Source organism: Rhamphochromis sp. 'chilingali', assembly GCF_963969265.1.
Source record: "Rhamphochromis sp. 'chilingali' genome assembly, chromosome: 2".
NCBI lineage: Eukaryota > Metazoa > Chordata > Actinopteri > Cichliformes > Cichlidae > Rhamphochromis > Rhamphochromis sp. 'chilingali'.
Window position 1 is genome coordinate 11,069,006 of NC_137930.1, and position 26,488 is coordinate 11,095,493.

General features: G+C 39.1%; 1 protein-coding gene across 2 annotated transcripts in view; it reads right to left on the minus strand.

The window, feature by feature from the left end:
- Nucleotides 1–1,823: 1,823 nt before the first annotated feature.
- The window catches only part of dennd1a (DENN/MADD domain containing 1A), a 42,197-nt gene continuing 17,532 nt past the window's right edge, over nt 1,824–26,488 (minus strand). Inside the window, exons 9-23 of one of the 2 annotated variants that reach the window (XM_080876613.1) lie at nt 24,364–24,474; nt 21,944–22,044; nt 21,504–21,549; nt 21,243–21,344; nt 21,011–21,136; nt 17,042–17,143; nt 16,752–16,839; nt 16,596–16,636; nt 13,928–13,999; nt 13,521–13,577; nt 13,167–13,319; nt 10,257–10,321; nt 8,817–8,954; nt 5,603–5,852; nt 1,824–5,036 (exon numbers count right to left, since the gene is read on the minus strand). In XM_080876613.1, coding sequence (XP_080732739.1) covers nt 4,005–5,036; nt 5,603–5,852; nt 8,817–8,954; nt 10,257–10,321; nt 13,167–13,319; nt 13,521–13,577; nt 13,928–13,999; nt 16,596–16,636; nt 16,752–16,839; nt 17,042–17,143; nt 21,011–21,136; nt 21,243–21,344; nt 21,504–21,549; nt 21,944–22,044; nt 24,364–24,474 — 2,484 coding nt within the window. In that variant the 3' untranslated portion in view covers nt 1,824–4,004. The remainder of the gene's footprint in view (nt 5,037–5,602; nt 5,853–8,816; nt 8,955–10,256; nt 10,322–13,166; nt 13,320–13,520; nt 13,578–13,927; nt 14,000–16,595; nt 16,637–16,751; nt 16,840–17,041; nt 17,144–21,010; nt 21,137–21,242; nt 21,345–21,503; nt 21,550–21,943; nt 22,045–24,363; nt 24,475–26,488) is intronic. The other variant, XM_080876614.1, reaches the window with a different exon arrangement.

Here is a 26,488-nt window from a genome sequence, read left to right on the forward strand (position 1 = left end):
TACACGACAGGTACAGAGGCACGGACATGCCACTGAACAGAGGGAACACGGAGCACAGGGACAGGAATAACAAACTGCGACATGAGACTGAATGACTCATGTCTACTGAACAATGACAACTGAACAAGAAAATAAAGATAAAGACAGAACCTACACTAAAAATGAGGGGCACAGGAACAAAACACAAGAACTAGAAATCACAAAACAAAGAAGAACTAGAAAGCTAGAAATACAGAACCATAAAACAAAAGACTAATAATGATAAACCATGATGAAATCAAAGCTTAATAATAACACAAAACACTAGGTCACCAACCCAGGACTGTGACATGCATGCAAGCCAGAAAAGCCAGATCTGCTGCACTGAAGTCAGAAATTCAGCTTACCTCAACTCCTTTGCCAAGCCAGACACCTGACAGGGTATAGATTGAGCCTTTTGTCCAACAGTTGTCAAGCTCTCGGAGTCCTCTGGAAGGTACCACGTGACCTCCACACATCTGATGGACGGGAGGTATGTTTTAAATGGACTGAAATAACCAGCTGGAAAATAGGCCAATGAGACTGCTGCAGGAGTGGATTTGTATGTGTGGGCAGTCAGTGCCGCGGGAGAATTGATTAAGCTGATAGAAAGGGCCAGGGGACGAAAACAAGAGTTTTTCTCTATTTCCTAGTGATAAAGCATTTTTATATTTAATCAAAGAGAAATCAAAATATAAATTTCATCAATATATAAATGGGAAATGTAGTTTGAGTAGTAGAATGTCTCTAATGTCTGAGTTTTCTGGTGGCGTGTGTGCACGTGAGCCAGCTACAATCTTGGCAGTTTTGTGTCCATCTGGAGGAATGTAGGAAGATATGTGTTATAACTGTTAAACACAGAACCATGATTTATATGTGGTAAACATGAGATCAAAATATAACCTAACATATTGAACATAAATATGTATCAGTTTCCATACTTAATATGTGGTTATACCAGCTAAATTATGCTCAATTGCTTAATACTGGTATGTTGAACATGGAGGCATGTTGCTATTGACCCTGCAGAAGGTTGGTGATCTTTGTGCATCTCAGCATCTCATCCACTGTGTGATTTTCACATGGCCTAGTTAACACAACTACTTTGTTACACTTTAACTGAATTCACTGAACTAAATGTACATTTTATACCTAGATTTGCAGGCAGACTGGACATGTCTGTGAAAACAGATATTAATCAAGCATACCATTCTACCATTAATCCATTAATTAATAATTGTAATTTAGTATATTAATCCAAAAATAATAAGTTGCTTTACTATTATTTCAGCATTTTTTGAAAATTTATATACAATTGTTGCTAAGCATGAAAGTATCATTTTGACTAAAGTGATTTTGGTAATTACAAGTACTGTAGCTTTAGGACAGCTGTGGCATTAACCACAGCTGTCCTCAATTTACACAGCCATGGCATAAACCAGACCACAGTGTAATGGTGTTATACATTTAGGGGGTTCAATTTGGCCCAGTCTCTTGGAGCATTACATTTTTTGATGGTCGTTAAACCTGTGTTTTTCAAATATTTTTCACTTATGTTGTATGTTTAGTAGCAGTTCAAAAAAAGAAATAAAGGTCACCACATCACACCAGTTCAAGCTAACAAAATCCAGCTTTAACCACATAGAAACATCTAATGGCAACATCAGATTGAAAAAAAAAAAACCTAAGTTAAATATATATATATCTCTCTCTCTCTCTCTCTATATATATATATATATATATATATATATATATATAAGGTTAAAAAGAAACACACACAGACAGTGTGGTTGACACAAAACATTGTGAAATATGTAATTTTAATGAAACTGATATTTGTAGATTTAAATTATATGCAAATGCAGTAGGATACTATTCAGCAGTCTTTAGTCATTCTTAGAACAAATATAGTGTTGTCTTTACAAATAGGCACACAAGACAGCAGCTACAGCTGATCTGCACAGCACTTTCAAGCTGTTAATTTTTTTTGGTATTCACCACACATGAACGCATCAAAAATATCTGGAACGCAGTAAAAAGCTGAGAAAGACACTGACACAATTGTGTAATGGTAGAGAGGTCAGAGCAGATAATTTAGAAACTGATGGCCAAAGTGTGAGAAGCTATTATTATTCCTCTTACATCACAATGTTTAAGCAGCCTCATTAGCTAATCACAGTTGCAAAAACCAAAAAAAGGAAAATATATCAGCAAAGGCTTGTCCAAAAGATCCAGCAAAACAATACTATACAACAAGGGGTTTTAAAGTATTCATATATTTAGCAGACAAACAACTTTAAAATATTCCAGGAAATGTAATGTAATCTTATGCTTGTAGACGGTCTTAAAAAATTATTGACAACACATTTTTTCAGGTCAGAGAGAAAAGCATTAAACAGAATTTAACATGAAAGCAACAAACAAAACAAAAAAACCCCCAAAACAAAACACACCCAAGCAAAAAATTCATTGTGTACAAAGCTACTAAAACATCAATAGAAGAACTATGCACATATGAGGTGCACTATATTTTGTAGTGACAGCCACTTAATTCGATTAGGATGTTCTTTTGCTATAGCAGACTAGCTAAAAATAATAATGTGAGCTAATCATAGAAGCTGACTTCATGAAAACGTGTGCTATTGTGACATTTATGCGCTTTCAGGAAATAATGGGTGCTATTCTTAAAGTTTATACACAGATAATGGGATGGCACTGAAGACAAATGACCCACAAGAGAGCTGCGCAATGAAATGTACAAGCAAATGTTTTGGTAAATGCCTTTACAGAAAGGCATTTTCCCCAGGAAAATCACACATGACGTAACACAATTTGTAGAAATGCATCCACGTTTCCCAATCTGTTTAATAGAAAGAGTTTGTCACTGGTCATCAATCAGAGGGTGAGGGTGTCATCATGTGACCATTTTTGCCTTCTATATCAGGACCTTCTGTTGCAGTTAATCGGTGCTTTTGGAGCAAACTGCTCTGGAGCCCACTAAAAGGTAATAACCTACTGAGAAGCTCCACAGAGGACTTTATAGGTACAAAGACCTTTTATTTTTCTTCCATCAACTCTGAAATGATGGCTACAGCTGGGTATTTACAAACCAACATCAATTTGCATTTCCTCTGAACAAACCATTTTCCTGCTTGTTTTAGTTTATTTTTTGAGGATAACACAGAGCTATTGTCTAAACAACTAATACTCTAGGGACCTTTAAATTTTTTTTAAATCGCTTTTGCAATTTCACATTCATGCATTTGAAAAAAAACAGTATACTCACAGTTCCTCTTGTGCCCTGAAGACTACTACACCAAAGAAGAATTAAAACAAAAAAACGGTCTGTATTATACTTGCTTATGAACACAATCATGGATACTTGGAATAAAGAGGACCTCAGCATATTCAAAGAATTAGAACACCTGCGTAAGAACTGTTGTCATGTTGACTTCTGTAGTTCAGTGTTAGAGGCTTTGAACTACAAAAAAAAGTAACTGGTTTGAAAATCACTTCATTTCTAATGCATCTACACAGATAGACTCATGACATGACAACAGAATGACTAATGTACCCAGCACAAGGAAGGTGGTTTTTAATGGTGCAGCTGATTAATGTGCGTTTTATTTATTGTATCTTGTATTTATTACTTCGGAATTTAGAATCCTGCCTCAAAAAAATAAGTTCTGACCTATATTCTACGACGGAAAAACTGGGAGCGCCTACACACTCATCAGCCTGGTTGCAGATAGCATACAAAATGTACCTGCTCTTTGTTTTTCCACTTAGGCAATCAGGACAACTCTATTAGAACTCTGACATGGCATTTTTCAGCAGTCTTTAATCTTCATTTAATCTGTATTTTTTTGAGCTAGACAAGTATAACAGACTAAATCAGATTATTCCACTATTAAAAGCAACCCAAGGTCCTGGATAGAGCAGTGGTAGAAGTGACATAAAATAATCTCTATGCACATATAAAGATTTTAGTCAAATGTTTCCCATTTCCTCCGGAGGTCCTCCACCTTCTGTTTTTGGGATGAAGCTGGTCTGGCCAAGGACAACAGGTCCCCAAAAGGATCCTGAGGCTTCTGACTGTCCTGTTCAACATTAAGTGGCTTTCCCAGTGCATTTATAGCTGTGGAAAAAGTGTGATTGCTGGCAGAGGAGTGAGGCAGAGAGGTGACTGATGACGGGAATGCTGATTGGAGCAGTGAATAGCTGGGTGGGGCAGTGGAACTGCCTGGCGAATGCTGTCTGTAAAGCCCCGGTAGTGTTGTAAATGACTGCTGCTGCGTTGGAGCAGGCATATAAGGGCCTGGCGGAGGTCTGGAGACTGTATTAAAGGGGTTTCCACTTATAATTGGTGAGTAATGCATTTGAAGGGAAGGGTTTTGCAAAGACTGGGTGAAAGGGTTTAGTGATAGGTTTGGATATTTTGGGAAAGAGGGCAAGCCCTGTGGGTAGGATCCAGGTTGTAGTACTAGCTTGTAGGAAGATGAGATACTACTATCTGTCCCATCAGTTGGTGCAGTGGAGCTGGTCTGTGCTGAGTTCTTTAGAGGATCTAAAAGGCTTATGAGATCTATACCTTCCTTAGTACTCTTAGGGGTCTTCAGCAAATCTCCATCTGTGGACATGCTCAGAGCTTGTCTAAACTCTTCTCCCCCTGATATAGTCCTTCCTTCACCAGTTCCTGCTGGTTTGGAGCATGACTGGGCTGTGGGAGGTGTCAAGACAGAACCAAGCTCAGGTGTCTTCCTTCCCTGGGGACGAGGAATAGTGATATTACCTAGAGAGGAAAGGTCCAAAGGCTCAGGGCACGTGCTGGAGCTATCAAGCCCTGGGGATTGGGTTCCTGTGTACACAGGAAGTTGGACAGATGGAGGTCTATTACAGGTAGAGGGACCAGGCAAAGGCATTTTTTCATGACCTGTACTCCACAGCTTGTTGTAAGAGTTGGAGAGCTTGAGCCCTGGAAATGTTCGTGAATTGTCACCAACGTTTACGTCCAGCCGCTGCAAGCACAAGAGATCAGAATTTAAAGAACCACTTGAGTTGTTTTTCTTCACAATTTAGCTCAGTAAATCCTACAGTACTACTGCTTCTTAACTCACATGGTGTAATATATATACACATATATTATGCCATGAGCCATTATGAGTTTTTGAGATGAGATTTACACACACACACACACACACACACACATACATACATACATACATACATACATACATACATACATACATACATACATACATACATACATACATACATACATACATATATATATATATATATATATATATATATATATACACACACTTTTTTTTTTCCCCAATACAATTTTAAATAGTGTTTTCATAGTGTTCAATAGGTAGACAACAAAATATGTGATCCACTACTACGTGTCTTCTAAAAGCTTTTAGATCATCATCTGAGGACCATTAATCCTCATGTACAGATTGTGGAATTTACAAACAGTCTGGAATATCTGGATTTAATTTAGAAAAAAACTAATCTTATATAATAAAATTAATTATAATACAAACTATTCAGGTAGTGTCTGGAACAGAAATCTCACCTGGTAGGTAAACTTGGGCTGCAACTCATCGGAGTCTTTAGAAGTCCTCAGATCCTCGAGACTCTTAGCCAAGGCAACTGGTTGGCTCTCAGGTTCGTCCAGGCACCCAAAAAAGTCACCAAGCAAGTTGAGATTGGAGAACTTCTCATTGACTGGGCTAGGGGGGGCAGTATGACTTTCTGGTGGCCCAAAACCAGTATCATGACTTTCTATCAACTCAACCTCTTTTAGTGTGTGGTACGGCTGTGGCCTGCAGGAAAAGAGATAAACCTGTTATTATAAATTCTTCCTCACAATGGATGTTATATGCACTTTTCTACTCTATTTTTCTAGCGCTTATGACAGCATTTCTCATTCACCATTCACATACACATTCATACAAGCATTTTTTCTATATCTAAGTGCTTTCTATGCAAGATTCACACGCCGATGAACACATATCTTGTCAAAGGATACTTCGACATGCATACAAGCAGGAGTCTGGGATAAAACAACAGACCTCCAAATCAGTAGATGACCTGCTCTACCTTTTCAGCCAATGACTTTAAAATAATTTAAGTTTGGAACATTTGCCCTTCAATGTTTTTGACTTAGACAGGCAGAGTTGGAGAACTTCATCATACTGGTTCAAAGAATCATGGTACAAATCAGATATTAATAGAAATTAATCATATACAAATTTTTTTTGTTTATTTCAGTAGATGCACTGCTCTACCTCTATCACAGCCACCACTCTTAAATTGCCCCTCCATGAATGGCCACCTCATTGTTTTGGAGGGATCCCAGGAGCCATGTTGTCAGGGGCAATTTGCCCCTAGTCAAGGCTCCCAAGGCAAATTAGTACTGGGTAAGGGGCCAGACTAAGTGTGATTTAAAAAACAAACAAACCCTATAATAAACCCCTATAACAACGAAATCCATAAATATTACTCAGACCAGGGGTCGGCAACCCGCGGCTCTTTAGTTCTTTTAGTGCGGCTCCGCGTGGTTTGGGAAAATAAATTAGAAGTATTTAGCTGAAGTGTATTTTCTTTATGTTAGTTCATTTTTAACTTGTAGTTCTAAATTGGAAGATTATTGTGATATTGAAATATAAAAAAAAATTGTACTCTATTATTTTTTCATCGCTCAAAATAAGCGTCACACTGGCGGAAGCCGGTATGCTCGCCGAAACGCCGTGCATTTATCGAGACTTTCAACCCCAGGTAGGCCAGTTATGGATCTTCGGATCCACATTATGTCAGCAGCTATTCGCCACCGTGAACTATGTTAAAAACAAACACCACTCATGCCTCACAGATGACAGCTTACAGTCCTGCGTAAAGATGAAAGTGACTTCGTACAGCCCAGATCTGCAGACGCTGTGCGCAGAGGTTCAGGAGCAGAAGTCCCATTGTAAACATACCACGGCAGACCCGACGATGTCTCCATGAACACGCTTTTCAGCATCTCTTTATTGACCACTTTTCACACACGGTTGCTGTACGCATACAGCCGGCTGTAGCTTTGCAGCTCACAGCCCGACACATACCAACAACAGCATAGATAGCACAGACGTAAAGGCGGCGTGGCGTGATTGCGGGTCCCGCTCAGGTGCGTCCGCCTCCCCTGCAGCGGCGCTGCAGACCACGCCCTCCACACACATTAACCAGGTAAAATACATATTTAGGCAGAATTTTGCAAATCTCTATTTTTCATCTTTTAGCAGCATAGTGCTTTTTTTTCCAATTATTTTTTAAAAGTCAGGTCAAGGCTCCAAAATCCCAAAGGCGATATAAGGGTGGCGGCTCACAGTTTTTGTTTGCTGGATTCTTTTAGTTCAGCTGGGTGTCTTTCCTTTTGTTATATTGCTTTAAGAGTTCAAAATGTGTTAATTACATTAATAAAATGTAATTTTCTCTGTAGCACTTCATGGATTTCATAAGCAACACACCTTAGTTGTTCACACAAAGCATAAAGGTAAAAAACAATATATACAGTGTTATCTTCATTTTAGATGTCAAAAAGTATTTGCGGCTCCCAGTGTTTTCTTTTGCGTGGAAACCGGGTCCAAATGGCTCTTTGGGTGTTAAAGGTTGCAGACCCCTGACCCAGACCATAATTATGGGGACCCCACCCTAGAGTCAGGCATAGGAGAGGGGCTCACTTGAGAGCACCTGGTGCCTTAACCTATGGAGCCTGCCCAGGCTCAGCCTGAATGAGTCACATAGGCCAGTCCTACCATAGGCCCACCAACTGATCTGTGGCTGGAACAATAGGGGTCTGCTGTTTTTTTCGTTTCTGCTTTTTCATTTTAACCTGTTTTGGTCCCTGGATGCTTAAACTTGCATGGCTTTGAACACTTCACTGTCTCTAAAAAGCCTGGAGTAGAGGATTGGGGAGAGGAAGGTCAGGCCATCTCTGGTTAAACAGCTGATCCAGGTAATCATTACAAATTGGATGGATGGATAGATGGATCAACGGAGTATAATAGTACTAAAAAAAGCATCTACAGTACTAAAAAGACATGTTAACATAGAAGTAAAAGAAGAGCTGTGCTTATCACTGTACAGTGATAAGCACAGCATCGTCACCTTAGATTAAGAAGGCTCTTGGATTTATTTTCCTAGTTGGTTGGGAAATTTGTTTGTGAAGTTTCCATATTGTTACCCTGACTTTCTCCCAAGTCTGAAGATCTGTATACTTACAGGTTTTTTTGTTTGTTTGTTTTTTACAACCGTAATGCATTTTACTGGTATACATTTCATTTCTTTAGAGATATTTAACCACCATTAGATAACATCTCTGGAGTAGGTTGCACTCACAGGGATAATTTTCTATGGAAGAGAAGTCATATGATCTGTGGAACACCCATTTGTGATTGGTCAGATGCTTCCCACACCACCCCTTTCACCCTTGAGTTGATAACAACCCTCAACAACATATGACCACTTATCCTTGTCACCAATTTTCCACCCCAATAATTGAAAGATATCCTGGGTATGTTGAACTTACTTTAGATCCCAGGTTTCATAAGCCCGTACCAACAACATAACATCGTTTTGTTTCCCTAATCGTACTAATTGTACAAATGTCCCTATCCAAGAACCTATCCAAATGTACAGCTTTAAAAGTAGCTATGCACAGACATGCCCACAATTACTGAAAGAGAAAAGGAATAAGAAAGGCTTGTTGATGAACCAAACAGTGCAAAGTCAATCAGGGAAATGCATACAGAGGCGACCACTCAAAAGGGACCGAGAAGAAAAAGCTGTCAGGAAACCCAGAGATGGACTCATTGTCGTATTGGAGCTCATCTCCAGACGAATCCTCAGACAGAAAGACTGTGTAGTGACGAGTAGGACGGACAGGGCTACAGTGACAAGAGGAAAGACAACAGAAAATACACAGTTCATTACACAGGGGGCAGAAAGCAAGAGGCACATTAAGAAGAGAAATTAGAAGAATTAGAAGTTTTCTAGTTGATTATTGATTTGAATGGGCAAAGAGTTTGTTGAAAAAGAAAATAATCCAAATTTTTGGCACTCCTTCAAGTAAATCCTTAATTTTTTCTCATTTCCAATGATGCAAATCTTGTTCCTGTAATGGTGCACACAGCTTCTGTCCTATTGCTCCATCTTTATGATGTCAAAAAGGGGGGATGTACTTATATAGGCATCACAGAAGTCCCTTCCACCTAATGTTCAAAATATCTGTTTACACAGTGTAGCCAATCAGAAGAAAGGTGGTTTAAAACAGTTTATTTCAGACATAGGGGCTAAAGGGCTGCACCAACGCCCATCACAAAATGTATTGATTTGTCTGAATTGTGAGTGATGCACCAAGAGGCAATTGAAGGGAGTCTGATTTGTGTCTAACTCAGTACAGCAGTACAGAACAACTGTTTCACCATCATCAATATCTTTCAGTGGTACCAAACAAACATTCCAATTATACTCTTAGTCGAGTCGCTTTTGACCAGGATATGTTGTTCAATGCGCCATGTTAGACAAATATGTAGGACTGCTTTCTTCAATTTGTGTAATCTCTCTAAAATTAGAAATATCCTGTTAACTTAAAGACCTCATGGTACCCTATTATCCCAATAGAGCACTTCGTTCTCAGGCTGAAGGTTTACCTGTGGCTCTTAGGATATTTAAAAGTAGAATGGGAGGGAGAGCCTTCCGGTTGCAGGTCCTTCTTCTGTGGAACCAGCTCCCAGCTTGGATTAGGGACACAGACACTCTCTACTTTTAACATTAGATTTAAGACTTTTCTGTTTTGACAAAGCTTATAGTTAGGGTTGGATCAGGAGGCCTTGAACCCACCCTTAGTTATGAGTTATTATTAATGTCTGGCTCTCTTTCACAGCATGTCTTTTGTCTCATCTATCTCCATTTACCCCCACCGGTCGTGGCAGGTGGATGCTGAGATTATATTATCAGTTTATATGTGGATTATATATGGAGACCCATTTTAATATGATGAACTTAGAAGTGTCCAGGTATGTTGATTGTAGATATTAACAAGGTTAAAGAAACCCCCATGTTTTTTGAATCCTTTAGGCCCACAATTTATCCACTGCCTTTTCCAACAAGGGAACATTAACCTTATCTCTTGACTGAACAAACTCAAAAACAGTGGAATTTGCTGTTTATAAATAAAGTATGCTTACTGGTCAATGCTGCTTTCCAGACTCAGATTGCTGCTTGGTCTTTTCAACAGCACTGGTGGCCGAGCCTGTGGACATGACGAAATAGGAGAGAAAGGAGAAATTTTAATGTCAGAAATACAAATAATGTACCACTATCTAAAGAAAGATAGATATAGATTGTTATACATATATTGTGTATATATACAGTGGCTTGCAAAAGTATTTGGCCCCCTTGAACTTTTCCACATTTTGTCACATTACAGCCACAAACATGAATCAATTTTATTGGAATTCCACGTGAAAGACCAACACAAAGTAGTGTACATGAGAAGTGTAACGAAAATCCTACATGATTCCAAACATTTTTTACAAATAAATAACTGAAAAGTGGGGTGTGCGTAACTACTCAGCCCCCTGAGTCAATACTTTGTAGAACCACCTTTTGCTGCAATTACAGCTGCCAGTCTTTTAGGGTCTGTCTCTACCAGCTTTGCACATCTAGAGACTGAAATATTTGCCCATTCTTCTTTGCAAAACAGCTCCAGCTCAGTCAGATTAGATGGACAGCGTTTGTGAACAGCAGTTTTCAGATCTTGCCACAGATTCTCGATTGGATTTAGATCTGGACTTTGACTGGGCCGTTCTAACACATGGATATGTTTTGTTTTAAACCATTCCATTGTTGCCCTGGCTTTATGTTTAGGGTCGTTGTCCTGCTGGAAGGTGAACCTACGCCCCAGTCTCAAGTCTTTTGCAGACTCCAAGAGGTTTTCTTCCAAGATTGCCCTGTATTTGGCTCCATCTATTTTCCCCATCAACTCTGACCAGCTTCCCTGTCCCTGCTGAAGAGAAGCACCCCCAGAGCATGATGCTGCCACACCATATTTGACAGTGGTGTGTTCAGAGTGATGTGCAGTGTTAGTTTTCCGCCACACATAGCGTTTTGCATTTTGGTCTCATCTGACCAGAGCACCTTCATCCACATGTTTGCTGTGTCCCCCACATGGCTTGTGGCAAACTGCAAACGGGACTTCTTATGGTTTTCTGTTAACAATGGCTTTCTTCTTGCCACTCTTCCATAAAGGCCAACTTTGTGCAGTGCACGACTAATAGTTGTCCTATGGACAGATTCCCCCACCTGAGCTGTAGATCTCTGCAGCTTGTCCAGAGTCACCATGGGCCTCTTGGCTGCATTTCTGATCAGCGCTCTCCTTGTTCGGCCTGTGAGTTTAGGTGGACGGCCTTGTCTTGGTAGGTTTACAGTTGTGCCATACTCCTTCCATTTCTCAATGATCGCTTGAACAGTGCTCCGTGGGATGTTCAAGGCTTGGGAAATCTTTTTGTAGCCTAAGCCTGCTTTAAATTTCTCAATACCTTTATCCCTGACCTGTCTGGTGTCTAAATCCAATCGAGAATCTGTGGCAAGATCTGAAAACTGCTGTTCACAAACGCTGTCCATCTAATCTGACTGAGCTGGAGCTGATTTGCAAAGAAGAATGGGCAAGAATTTCAGTCGCTAGATGTGCAAAGCTGGTAGAGACAGACCCTAAAAGACTGGCAGCTGTAATTGCAGCAAAAGGTGGTTCTACAAAGTATTGACTCAGGGGGCTGAGTAAATACGCACACCCCACTTTTCAGTTATTTATTTGTAAAAAATGTTTGGAATTATGTATGATTTTCGTTCCACTTCTCACGTGTACACCACTTTGTATTTGTCTTTCACGTGGAATTCCAATTAAAATTGATTCATGTTTGTGGCTGTAATGTGACAAAATGTGGAAAAGTTCAAGGGGGCCGAATACTTTTGCAAGCCACTGTGTATGTGTGTATATATATATATGTATGTATGTGTGTGCATATATACAGTGGTCCCTCGCTATAACGCGGTTCACCTTTCGCGGCCTCGCTGTTTCGCGGAACAACTCTTTCCAATAGCTTTAGCTCATAGCTCATTATCTTTTCCACTCTATAGTTACTACAGCTCCGCCCATTACCTTTGTTCTGTTTTATGTCATGTTTTCCAGTCACTGTGTATTTATATACCACTCTGTATTTAATATTAGTTACTATTAATCTCTGGCTATCTTCCACAATGTGTCCTTGTCCTACCTTTCTCCCTTTACATTTTTTCCTCACTGACCAAAGTTCTTGCTCACAGGGGGGTCATCTGATTATTGGGATTTTCTGTTTTTTCTCTGTATTATTGTAGGGTCTTTAACGTACAATGTAAAGCACCTTAAGGCAACTGCTGTTGTGATTTTGCCCTATATAAATAAAACTGAAACTGAACTGAATTCTTGAAAACTGGGACCAGTACACTTCTTCTCTGCTCTTCAGACTTCCTTTCACTTTGAGTTAATCAATCTGGTTAGTCCATTGCCCTCTCTTCTATACAACTCCATACTTCACAGGACTTTTTTTTCCTGTGCCCAAGTGATTTCAAACATTCATATACAGACTCAGACTAATGGATCCATCAGAGGCAATCCTTAGTAGATCCCTGATTCCATCATTCAAACAACCTTCCAATTTGTAAATGAACCACTTTGCCACCCATAAGCTGTTTCTTAGATATTTGCAATGAATAGCTGTACAGGTGTACCTAATAATACAGCCCATGATTGTATATAGTTTAAAAAAATAATTACACACGTCAGCTTATCTACTCTGGAACGTAAATATATAGATAGTGCTTTGCGAGCACATTTTAATCTTTTTTTTCCAAATTTAAATAATTACAATATACAATATCAGTCTCATATTTTTGTACTGGGAGATGCAATCAAACATAATGCTACAAACAGAATAATGCTATTTTAACACACCACATTTAAATCCCCCTTTGACATAGCATTTCAGGTGTGCTATGACATAAGTGTTTCATATGAAACGTTTTTAGCGTTTTTACATTGTCACATCCTTTTTGCCCACCTGTCCCAAGTGCATAGTGACTGGCCGACTGTCTTCCCAGTTTTGCAGTGACCTGTTGCTTCTAGCTGCACCAGTGGAGGTGGAAAATCCTGCTGTGCTGTCATCATCAGTCACTGCTGACCCCTCAGTGGAGAGTCCATTCTCTGCTTGCTCCTGCAGTGGTGGGGGGGGGACACAGGAAAAAGAAAAGTTAACAAAGGTGAAAGTAGTGATGGCAGAGAAGGAAAAGAAGGACAGAGGCTGCATGCTGTGGCTGGAAGGCCATAGGGTCAAAAATGACAGATTAGGGAAGCCATCATTATAATTCATGATTAAAACTCCCAAATGATTCAGAGCAGGAAAACAAATCAATACCTTTTGCTTCAACCGACTCTTGACTTCTCTGATCCTCATTTTTGCATGGTCCTTGGCCTGTTGAGCACATAAGCACACATAGGTCATTGCCATTGTGAATGTATTTACATCTTCTTATGATTCTTACATTTCAAAGGAAAGTTGAGGCAAGTCTCATCTACACAGTGAAACTACGTAAATAAGAATAAAGGTGCAGAGTATCACCCACGTCGACACCTCATGCTCACAGATCCTTTATACTTTTCAGAGGAGCTCTGTTAATTAAACCTTGAAACAATATAGCTTTGTAACACACAAGGTTTGTTGCTGATATGGTTGATCACCATGTTAGCTCATATTGTAACACAGGGGATTAATATTAACAGCTGATACATGGAAGAAATTTCAAAAGTCACTAAAGTGCTCACAAATTTATAAACTGTCTTCATAGCTGGGTTTGCTTTGGTCTTCACTGTGTTGAAGATGGCTCCACCACCTTTCTGCAAAACAAACAAAATTGTTATATATTTATATATATTACGATTAATTTTTAGTTGAACCAGTATCATCAAAGTTCTCAAACTCCAATCAAAATCCTTAAAACCAGTTGAAACATTAAATTAACATTAGCCCATCAAAGTTTCTGTCTCAAAAAGGAGAGGCGGGTGTCTACTAATCTGAAGGTCAATGGTTCAATCCCAGGCACCTGTGGTCTGCATGTTGAAGTATCCTTGGGCAAGATATCAAAAAATCAGATTCCCCTGATGCACACTTGAGTGTATGAATGTTAGGTTAAAAGTACTTAGGAACAGAAAATAATTTGCTTATATGAAAGTACGGGTGAATGAGTCTTATGGTAAGAAAGCACTTTGACTCCTCAAATAGAGTAGAAAAGTGCTATATAGGTACTAATCCATTTACCATTTTGTTAGCAGTGATTTAACCAACATGGAAAAAACAAGGGAAATGGTGTCTTTCCCAGTTTGCAACAATTTTTAATCTTTTATTCAGAGTGTTATCAGTGTCATTCTGCATTATGTGATACCCCACATACAAGAAACCTGTTAAAGCCTCTTAAAAATGTTACTCATGGAAATAACTGGTGATATGAAATAACTATTGAAACGTCACCAATTTTCTTTCTTTCTTTCGTTCTTTCCATAGATTTTCAATTGGTCAGGTAATTGGTTGGGCCATTCTAGCAGCCTTGTTTTCTTTCTCTGAAACCAACTGAGAATTTCCTTGGCTGTGTTTGGGACCATTGTCTTGCTGAAACGTCCACCTTAATTTCATCTTGGTATATGGTATTGGTATATTGGTATTTCGTTATCTTGGTATATGCAGCTGATTTTTAATCAAGAATGAACCAGTCATTTGTTTCATTTATCCTTCCTTAAATTATATGAAGTGTGCCATAATGAAAAACAGTCCCATGCCATGATGTTCCCACATCCATCATCAACCTTTTGACTTCAAAATATGGTGTGTATTATGGCAAAAACATTCAATTTTGTTCTCATATGAGATGTTTCTTGTGTGACACCTTGGTAATGAGACATCTTTTTTTATAACCCATCAGTTAGGACAAAAACAGCTGATATTATTTTGCACTAAGTGGCAGGTTTTTAACTACTGATGAATTTCAGCTGGTGTCATGATTTTGTTTTCACCTCCCTTTCGTCACCTGCTTGGTTCTTTTTCCCTGCGTTATTTCGTATTATTACACAATTTATGGACATTGTGTAATAATCTATGATTTGATTTCTTTGCATGTGTGGATTGAATGGATAGCTACCAACATCTGGTGAGAATTTTATGCCAACAGCATCTTTAGAAATATATTTATTTAGAAAATTGGTGATGTGTTCAATACTTATTATACCTGTTGTATTTTTATTTTTATATATTAGCACCTACAATTATATAAAGCACTGAAACACATAGAACAAAGTGAGTCGAATAAAGGAGTGAATGCAACATAACATTGTCTATTTGCAGAATCAGACAACACGATGTGTTTATACACATCCGCATTTAATCATTAAGTATTATTAATCTCCGGCTCTCTTCCACAGCATGTCTCTGTCCTGTCTTCATCATCTCACCCCCAAGTGGTCTTGGCAGATGGCCACCCCTCCCTGAGCCTGGTTCTGCTGAAGATCTCTTCCTGTTAAAGGGGAGTTTTTCTTTCCCACTGTCACCAAAGTGCTTGCTCGAGGGGGAGGGTTCTAATTGTTGAGTTTCTCTCAGTTTTCTCTGTATTATTGTAGGGTCTTTGCCTTATAATATAAAACACCTTGAGGCCACTGGTGTCGTGAATTGATGCTATATAAATAAAAGTGAACTGACTTGAAAACTTGGTTATCCAATATGACAATGATCCCAAGTACACCACCAAATCTACAACGGCATGACTGTAAAAGGAAAGAATGAAGTTGCTGCACTAGTCAAAGTCCAGGCCTCAACCTGACTAAAGCACTCTGTGTAAATAAAACCTGGAATGTTGCACAAAGAAATGGGCACAAATTCCAAAAGAGAGTGGCTGAAAAATTTATACAGAAAACAATTATTTCAAGTTACTGCTAAAAGTGGCTATGCAAGTTATTGAATCATGGGATATATATAGTGTTTTTCACACGTTTCGACAGAGATTTGTGCTGGTGTGTGAGACCATGACCTAACAGCATAGCAGATAACTGAAACAATATTTCAAAAATTGATACAATTGCCAAAAAAAACCTACATGTTCAACCCTCTGGAGCCATTTATTTTTAAAATTAATTCCATTAGATGCTGAATTTTCAAAATTTCCATGATTTCTATCTTAGCAAACAGCTGTTGTCAACAGATGGGTAAAATTTTACTCTTGATTTATATGCTTTTGACTATAAGTAAAATATATAATTTAAAAACTTCCTGAATGCTTCTTTTTCCTTCTAACAAAACAAGATAATTGAGATGACATATGTTTACATGTTTCAATAATATCTACAGCTGCAGAGTGCAGTGCAGGTTGAGGGATTACCCTCTTAACCCCTTTGATTTTATGGATACAACTTGGTTAAGAAACTAATCTTAGTATTCAGATGTGCTTACCTTTACAGTGAACAACCACTGGTGGTAGGTTTTGTCACTGCCTGTGGGGGAGAAACAAAAATACACAGCATCAAGCAGGTGGAATACTGGATACTAGATGAGGAAATTTCATATCCTATTACAGAGCATAAATAGTATTCCAGTGTGAATACTGACCTGCATATTCACTCATGTTGATCTCCTCCTCAAAGATGTCACTAAAACCTTCGCCTGAGTTCAGCAGGTCTAAGCGGCCGTCAATGAACTGCAGGTCAAACCAAAACACATGAGCCAGCAAAAGGAAGCTTGTGTGTGTGCGTGTGGCCTTTTATAGTAAAATGTATTTATTTTTATTTTATCTTTACACTTTCACAGTGAAGACATTGTGCCAGTACAGGTAAAGGTTAGTAGGCTAATGTTTAGTGTTAGGCACAGAGACACAGTGAGGGGTGTAAGCATATAAATACCTGTTTGAATAACTGCAGCTGAATGGCATTCTGAAGGAACTGTCTCATGGCACTCGACCGATGGTTTAGAAAGGTTTCTTCATTAAATGTTATACGTTCTTCCTAAAATGCAGAAAAAAATACCAACTGTCACAGTACTTTATAATAGTGTATAACTCAGGGATGTGAAAAAAAAAAGTTTCACATGATGCCATAATCACATTGTTTTCTTTTTCACATCACTGCAGTTATAAAGTAGTGTCTTACATAAAGGAGCAAAGAAACCAAATTTAGTCCATCCTATGGTGACTGACATCTGACATTCCTTTCGAGCTCAGCCCCTCAGGGTTTAAATGCTTGGAATTAATACTACACGTACTTTGCCTTCACAGTTTTCTGAAAATTAGAGCCCCCTGCTATCCCTTTGTCACCAATAGGCAGGACTAATGTTATCAAAATGAATGTGCTACCCAGGTTTCTCTTTTTATGTCAGGGGAAATAGTATTCCCCTATTTCTGTCCAAACAGTTTTTTAAGTCCTCAGACCAGATGGTTTCTTCTTTTCTGTGGAAGGGCTCTCTCTATTGCAAAAGTTCACCTCTAATGGGGATCTTTCCCTACCAAAATTTTTGATGTATTACTGGTCTTCACATACTTAAACGTAAATTCACTTACTGCCTAAATTCACCAGATCTGATTTGGTGTAAACTTGAAATTCAATTTTCCCACCTTTTTCACCCACCTCTCTTATCTATTATTAAACTTCTTCTAAATCTTCTGTTACTTTAAATCCCATAGTGCTCTCTACACTTAAGATTTGGTCTCAGTTTAGATCTCATTATAAATTCATATCTTCCTCTAGCAGAATACTGTTGTTAAGAAATCGTCATTTCCCCCTGCCACCACCTATGCCGCTTACTTGATCTGGCATAAAAGAGGCATAAAAACCATGCAAGCCCTTCACAAAGAGAATGTCTTTCTTAGCTTTTCAGAGCTGTCCCCAAAATTTAACCTGCCTCCTTCTCACTTGTTTCTCTGCTTTTAAATTAGACACTGTATTTCATCACTGTTTCCAAATTTTCCAAATTCTCCCTGCTGACCCACCATGTGTTGACCTTCTGGTTCTTAGGCCTAATCAGAAATTAACTCTATCTAATATATATCATACACTTATGGCGACTGAATCTGACTCATCAAGTAAAATCCGAACTGCGTGGGAGCGTCAATTAGGTGCTGAAGTGTTTGAATCATGGTGGGATAACATGATTCTCGCCATACTTTCAAGTACACCATGTGCTATGTTATGGCTTGTACAGTTTGAAGTTTTAAACAGTCAATTTTCCAAATTCCCATTTATCTAAAATCTTTCCTTCAGTTCTAGATCAGTGTGACAGATGTCAAACCTCACATTGTAACCTAAGTCATATGTTTTTCTTCTATCCAAGTTTGCACAGATTCTGGAGTGATTTCTTTTCTGTACTTTCAGGACTTTTTGAAATCCAGATCAGAAAAGACCCTCTAATTGCCATATTTGGAGTTACAATGACACCTCTTAACTAGGGGTGCAACGATACACAAAATTCACGGTTCGGTTCGGTTCGATACTTTGGTGTCACGGTTCGATATTTTTTCGATACAAAAAAATGTTCATGCATTTTTAATTTGTCATTTATTAAAATTATAAATATATATTTTAACTCAAAAGTACAGTTTTTAAATTTAACCCTAACCCTTGTGCGTGTTTTTTATTTTGACAGCGAATGCGCACCTGCGGACCACTTATGTGCAGCCCTGGTTATTTAGCTCGTCATATCGCAGCCACAGAAATTCTTTTGTCCATGAAACCATAAAGCTGCACTTTCTTTTTGCCTTATAGTCTGATTTGTCATAACTTCTCCGTTTTGTGGTAAGCTTTTCTTTGGCTGTCACTTCTTCACCCTGACCTGTCTTATTTGGCTCAGCAGAACTGAAATGCTTTTACACGCTCACTCACATAAGCTCAGCGATTCTCTGCGCGATCAACCTCTCACATGTGTAAGCTGCGGGAGATTTCACTTGTCATGTTTGCATAGTAAGCTAACGATTAATAAGACGATGTCAGAGGAATTGGTGCACAAATTATCATCACTCACAGATCAGTGCTGTCGCTCTCTATACACAGTTCGCACGATTGCAAAGTGAAAGCAAAAAAACAAGCGCAAATTCAAACGCGACTTCAATATGTCACATATTGACAGTGGCTCACCGATGCCAATGACATAATTACCCAGCTACATTTCTGAAAGAATGCAAAAGCATTGACATATATTTTTCCTACAATAGCCCGACGGGCAGGGAAGAGAAAGATTTTGGTAGCCCGACTGAAAAAAATCGCTAGCTCCAGGACGTCGGGCTAGCGATATTGCAAGCCCTGTATCTGATTGAGGAATCACTCATCTTTGGAAAAGAGAGTTTATTACAGAGAAATGGCTCTTTCCAAAATAAAAGCTATACTATCCGCTTCTTCTGGGCTATATTCTCAGCAGCATAAGGAGAATCATGTGCTAACAGCTGTCTAAATGACTCGGCTAAAGTTAGTAGCATGCTTGCTTTTTTTTGTCTGCTTCCACTTGTCTTTGCACTAGGATGATGTCGGCGTAAATGTGCAGTCATATTCGTTGTGTTCCCACTAGTGCTTTCAGGTTAATCTCGTTGAAATGACCTTAACGCCACAACACGGCAAATCTCCGTTAACGAGCTACCGCCGATCACTCCGTGCATGGGGCTAGACGGCCAACACGTTAACGAGCTAACTGCGCTAACACACTAGTTCACACCAATGTAATTGAGCATTGCATGGCACATCCAACATACTGTTTTACTTTAGTCCATGACTCGCTTACCTTCAGGGTCATACGTCACATGAAAACCAAAATAATTCCAAACGCCAGATCTGAATGAGGTTCAATTTGCCTGTTGCAAGTAGAGCTTAACTTCTGTCTCGCTAGCTTGCCCTGCGCTCTTCCTTCTGACTATGCTGTCTGTGTTGAGCGCTCAGTGGATCTGCGCTCGACAGTGCAGCCTAGGCGGAGTAGTCCAACACAGATTCACTGAGCGCTCAACACAGACAGCATCGTCAGAAGGAAAATTGATAAAAGAAATTACAAATGTTGTATTGTTCGATACATATGCATACCGAACCGAAAGCACTGTATCGAACGGTTCAATATCGATACGAATATCGTTGCACCCCTACTCTTAACCTATCCCCCAGCAAACTGAGATCTTGGTTTTCTTTTCCCTTCTTGCTAGATGCTGTGACTAAGTTGAAAAGATTTGATATTTATTATTATTTGATTTAGTCACAGCACCCCTCCCTTTTTTTTTTTTTTTGCTTTCTGTTCTTGTGTTCGTATGACGTTTTGCATATTTTAATATGCTTGGAGAAATCTAATCACATATAAGATGTATATAATGTGTACAAGCTTGTATAACATCTTGACAAAAAATAAAAGAAAAATAAAATCTGAAGTTAAAGTTAGGTAAATGATGACCATAGACACTATAAAACAATTATATTTTATATCAAACTTCTATACTGTCTATGATGATGAGGACTTTCGTTCTTCCGCCTCATTTTTTTTTAAATAATTATCATGAGTACCACATGTTCATATTCCTCAGTCCACTGGGTTAAAATGGAGACTGCACTTTATCTACTTGTAGCCACAGTGAATTGTGGTAATAGAGCACAATAGATGATGGCTTCAACAGATCAGCACTTCCTGCCTCACACCCAAAGCAGACATGCTGACTGCAATTTGCAGTGCACCGTCCAGTTTGGTAAGCAACGGCTTTCATTTGATTTAATACGTGCAAGAAATACCTTGAACATTGACCTTACTTGAATGGTCCTGTTACTTAAACTAACAGTTTAGATTGCAGCAGTTTGAGTGCTTCACATATTATATCTTTGCTCCATTCATGGGTGTGATCTAGTTCGTGCACTGACCGACTCAATCTGCAGCGCACTCCTGTAGCTGCTGAACAGAGCTGCCTGACTCTTGAGGAAGGCTCGAGCCACACAGTCTCCTGTTGTTGCTGAAACCTTCTTCAGTCGACTTTTCAAAGCAGAAACCTTAAGGTATAAAATTTAGTTATTAGAAAACACTTTCAACCTGGAATGGTTGCTCAATTTTTATAAAACTGTTTCTCAACAGGATAGCAGTCCTATAGTTCCTTACCACATCATTGGGAAGGCTTTGGAGGTCATCATAGGGGCTTTCAAGCATGTTTGTATCTACATTAAGGACCACCACATCATCCAGAGCCATCCCTCGAACTTTCTACATGCAGTAGAGAGAAGACATGGCATAATACCAAGTGTCAAAATACACAAAGATTTCTGTATAGACGCCAAACGTTCAAACAACTAGTTCATACCAGAGAAAGAATGACTGAAAACAATTAACTTTTTCTACTAAATGCCAGTTGAACACACCTACCTCCATTAGGCTGGAGTGGACTCCAATGAGGTAAGGCATCGGGGCACTGGGGGGGAAAAAAGCCACACATAGCTATAAATGAGCTAATAGCTTGGTTGTGTAATCTTAACACTGGTTTTCAGTCTAGTTGGCAGGCACTTCCACAACCTATTAAGATATTTTTTCTCATTCAACTCCAGAAACAGTGTGCAAGAGATGCTGCAATTATTTTGCTGATTGCAAGATCATTCAAATTTATCAAGACAAAAGGTAAACATTGAGGAAATTAATTAATCGATTAAAAAAAGGAGTCAGACCAAAAACATGAAGGTGTCTTATTGAAATATGAACTATACTTTACATATAAATTATATTCTGCAGATCGCATTTGAGTGTGCCTTGGCACCATGTGTTTTACCATGTAGAGAATCTGGAGTGTAGATGATGCCCAGTACACTCACCAACAGTAGTCTAACAGATGCTGAGGCAAGACAGGGATGTAAACATGTTGCCAGTGCATTGGAAATAACATGGCTGCAGACCCATGGACACAAGCTGTTAACTGTGAACACCCAAAGAGATGTTTTGTTTTTTAGACAATATGCAAACTGCACCAGAAAAACTGATTCCAAAGTGACCATATAGACCAAAGTGCTGGTCTAGATGGGAAGTAACCAACACAAAATTAAACTATGGTCCCATTAACTTCCAGAAAGATAGAATAGGGTCTAGGATGAGTGCGCTGTGAAGACGATACCCTAGGGCAGACCTTCCCAAAGTGTGGGGCCCGCCCCCTAGAGGGGGCGCAGAGCCATTGCGGGGGGGGGGGGCTCCCACACAAACGCAAAGCGGGAGGTGAAGCAAACCAACTTCCTTCCGACCCAAAGACTAGAAAATATGGTGAAGCATATCTTCTCTTTGGTTTCACCTGCACAAGTGCTGAGGTAGGTCTCCCCTGCAGAATTGGTTTCCCCTGCATCGGGAGCTGGGCTCTCCAAATCACGGACAAACAGTATCCCACATTCTTGATTTTTAGTTCACAAACACTTCTTGCAATGACTAACTACTCCTGACATTTTGGAGAGGTTAGCTCTTTATACAGAAAAGTTACAGCGGGATACAAATAATATCAGGCTGATCCTACCACGATTTGTTCCCCCTGTCTAAATCACGGACAAACAGTATCCCACATTTTTTGATGTTTTTAAACCCATTTTGCACAGAGAGGCATTTTTTGAAAAATGTATTGACAGCAATGTTGAATATTATTACACAGGAAAAAACAACTACACGTAAAATAAGCACATCGTGACGCCTCTGCCTTTCTAAATGGAGGGACAGTAACTGTGTGTGTATGTAAGCGTGTAAAACCTGCAGACAGTCAGATTAACAGTATTTTGTCTCTATCTGCCATTCTGCAATTCATCTCATGTAAACAATAACGTGGAGCACAGCTGACATGAAAAAAGGCACAAACCTTTGACGTTGCGTGACCAGCTCTGTATTCCTCGTCCACACGTAAACGCAAAAAAGGAGTTTTAAAAAAATCTCAGTTTTCGGTGATTAAAAACGCCGTTTACATGTGGACGAAACAGCTGCGTTTTCAAAAATACCCGTGTAGGTGCGGACGCAGCGTAAAAAAGTTTGTAGTTTATTTTCTTACTACCTGTAATTTATTGCAGATTACTTGTATTTGCTTAATTGTTTACTAAATGTTTGAGGTGTAAAATAAACCGCAATGGAGCAAAATATGGGTGTGTGTGGTTGGAGGATGTGTGTGTGTGTGTGTGCGCGTTGGGGGGGGGGCCTTTGTAAAACAAAGGGGGGCCCAGCAAAAAAAGTTTGGGAACCACTGCCCTAGGGTACAGTATCAATCCGTTTTACATTCAGACAGCAACTGTGAAAATACAGTTCAAGTCTTCAGAACTTCAGACTTGAAATTTTCAGACCTATAATATAGAGACATATTAAAGACTCAGGCTGTAATCTCCAAGTTAATTGTTTTGGTCAATGTGGTTTCATATGTCCTCAATGGACAATTAGGTTTATTTTTATAAAGATGAATTCACAACCTGTCCACTGTTTACTACACTTTTTATCCAGTGATAAATAGGATACCTCTGAATTGTAAAAACAGTCAAGAAAGATTAAGTTCTTGTTCTGTCTATTTGAGGGTTAAAAAATGCTCAAATACTCACTTAAACCACCACTCTCTACTTTGAGGGACTGTAAAACTACGAGATTAAAATTTGGTATAGGGTCTTTAAATATGTTCAATTTATTGTACAAAGAATTTAAAACAAACAAACAGTTAATTCAGAACTGGGTTGGGTGGAAACATTTTCGGAGGTGGAGCAAAGGAGAATAGTGATTTTGTTTTCCTTGATAGCTACCTATATCTTTCATTCAGGTAGTTGGAACAACAGGGATGTGGTTGAAAATTAAAAATAGGAAAACAAATGGAAAAATGTCAAAATCTATATTACAGCTACATTAAAGGTGGCTGGATGTCAAAGGGAAACAAAAAAGCAAAACTGAAAGTGAAATAAACAAAATAAAACCAAAGAGATCTTCATTGGCTTTTGCATTTGATCATATAGCACATTATTTTCCATCGTTCAGTAACAACACTTGCCTGTTTACTACCAGTGTTCTAAATATGGGGTGAAATGATATCTGTGGCCACTTTAAGGGAATTGTTTCAAAATGACAGTTTAAAGAAAATCTCTTCATGGTCATTAACAAATTGACAAATTACTGAAATATTCAAGGCCCAACAAATTTCAAATTTCCCACGTGTGGGACTAATAAAGGTTATCTTATCTTATCAAACTGGCAGAGCATTAACAGAGAGAAGAAAGAGGAAGTGGACTCTACTTACAGTGCTAAGTTTGCTACAGCAGATGAGGATTCGACGTTCATAAAGCATACTAGCGTACAGATGAAGCATGTTATTGACATCTACTGCTACAAAGTACTCTGTTAGGTTTCTCTGCAAGGATCAAACAAAATAAGAGAAAAAACAAGAGTTAGTTGTGACAGTAAAGACCAGTGAGAATCACAATGTCAACCTGTGAAACTCCATATTGTGCATTTCATTTGATAAATGCAGTGCAATATGGCAGTCATGTTAACTGCACAATGTACATATGTTTTGGCACATTATTTATGCACTCCCTATAGCACTCCCAATCGAAGTTACAGTAGCTGATCTAGACTAGAAACAATCTAATCCAATGATTTTTTTTGTCATTTTCATTACAAGCGGGACATAGTTGATGACTTTTTAAATTGGCTTGAAGACAGAAGGTACTGCTTCGATGTGACCAAAAACTTGTCTTTCCCAGAAACACAACACTCAGGACCTATGGGAGAAATTGGTAACAGTAATAATGTGTAACAGTTAACTGCCAAGTAATAACTTAATCTAGTGCAAAGTCAGCAACCTTTTAAAAAAAACCCAAAAAAACAAAAAACATTTTGAGTCTATACATTTAGTTTTATGTCCCAGTGATCAATGAAATTCAAATTCTTTCATGTTGGGTAGTTATTTTGACATAAGCTGTCAAGAGGTGAGACTTTGGGTTTACAGGATCAAATATCTGAAGCTATTTTTATTCATTATAATTTTTGATCCTGACAGCCTAGAGCAGGGGTGGCCAACCAGTCAGAGACCAAGAGCCACTTTTTTTTTTACTGTGTTACCGCAAAGAGCCACATCATACGCATGGGCACACATGAACATCACCCATCCTTTCCCCTCTCTCTCTCTCTCTCTCTCTCTCTCTCACACACACACACACACACACACACACACACACACACACACACACACACATCTCTGCTCAGCCAGATTTATTGTAAATGTCACACACCAACATGTTAATGACAGAAATGGACTCCTACAGTACTAAAACCACAGGCCAGTCATTTTCAACAATGAACATTGTGTGCACTGTCTCACACACACAAACTCTCAGTTCAACCAAGTCCACAAACAAAAATATAATAATCTACAATAGCATTTACTTTTATAATGCATGTTGTTTAGTGGGACTTCTGGCATTCCTTGCCTTGAACAATCCTCTTTAAATCTGGCTTGTATTCCGTTGTTGTCACTCGAAGCAATTCTTTCACATGTGTGTCAGTCAGAACAGATCGATGCTTTGATTTCACATGTTTTAGGGTAGAAAACACAGACTCGCAGACGTATGTTGACCCAAACATTGACAGTATCTTAAGCGCAGCCCGTTTGACATTGGGGTATTTTTCCATTGGCACACTTTTCCAGAACTCAATGGTCCCTTCCCTTAAAGCAGGTTTCAATTGGTCCTCTTCACAAAGATCGATCATCTCCAACTCAGCCGCAGCTTCATCTGTGACTAGCGGGACTTTCAAACAGCCGGTCTCTGCATTAAATGGGTCGACGAGGAACGTAATCTGTGGCCTTTTCAATTGTAGATCATGGAACCGGGTCACGAAGCTTTCGTGCAAGTTTTCAATCAGCGTTGCATATCTGGCTCTTTGCTTACTCAGGGCAGCACTGGCGACTTGCCCGCTGGCTTTTAGCAGAGTGGGAAAATGCGTTAAATCTCCCTTTTGAATATGTGTCTTGAACAGCTTCAGTTTGTTGACAAACGCAAACACACTTTGCACTAGGTCAGGGAGCATTTTTAACTTACCCTGCAGGGTCAGGTTCAGTCTGTCCAAGTGACACAGCATGTCGACCAAAAAGGCCAGATCCATAATCCACTTGAGGTCCGAGAGCTCGGGATAGTCCTTGTCCTTCTTTTCCATAAACAGTTTCACGGCATCCAAAAGCTCAAAGAAGCTCTGACCGCTTCGTAAATTTTTGGAAAAACTGTATCTGCTTTTCTGCCTGACTTTTCAAAGTGGCCAACTCGTACTTGCGAAGTTCAGTCCCTTTTGGAAATTCCTGGTCGATGTTAGCATGGAGTGAGCTGAAGTGGCGCTGAAGATTTGAAGCTTTGAAATGTGCTAATGAC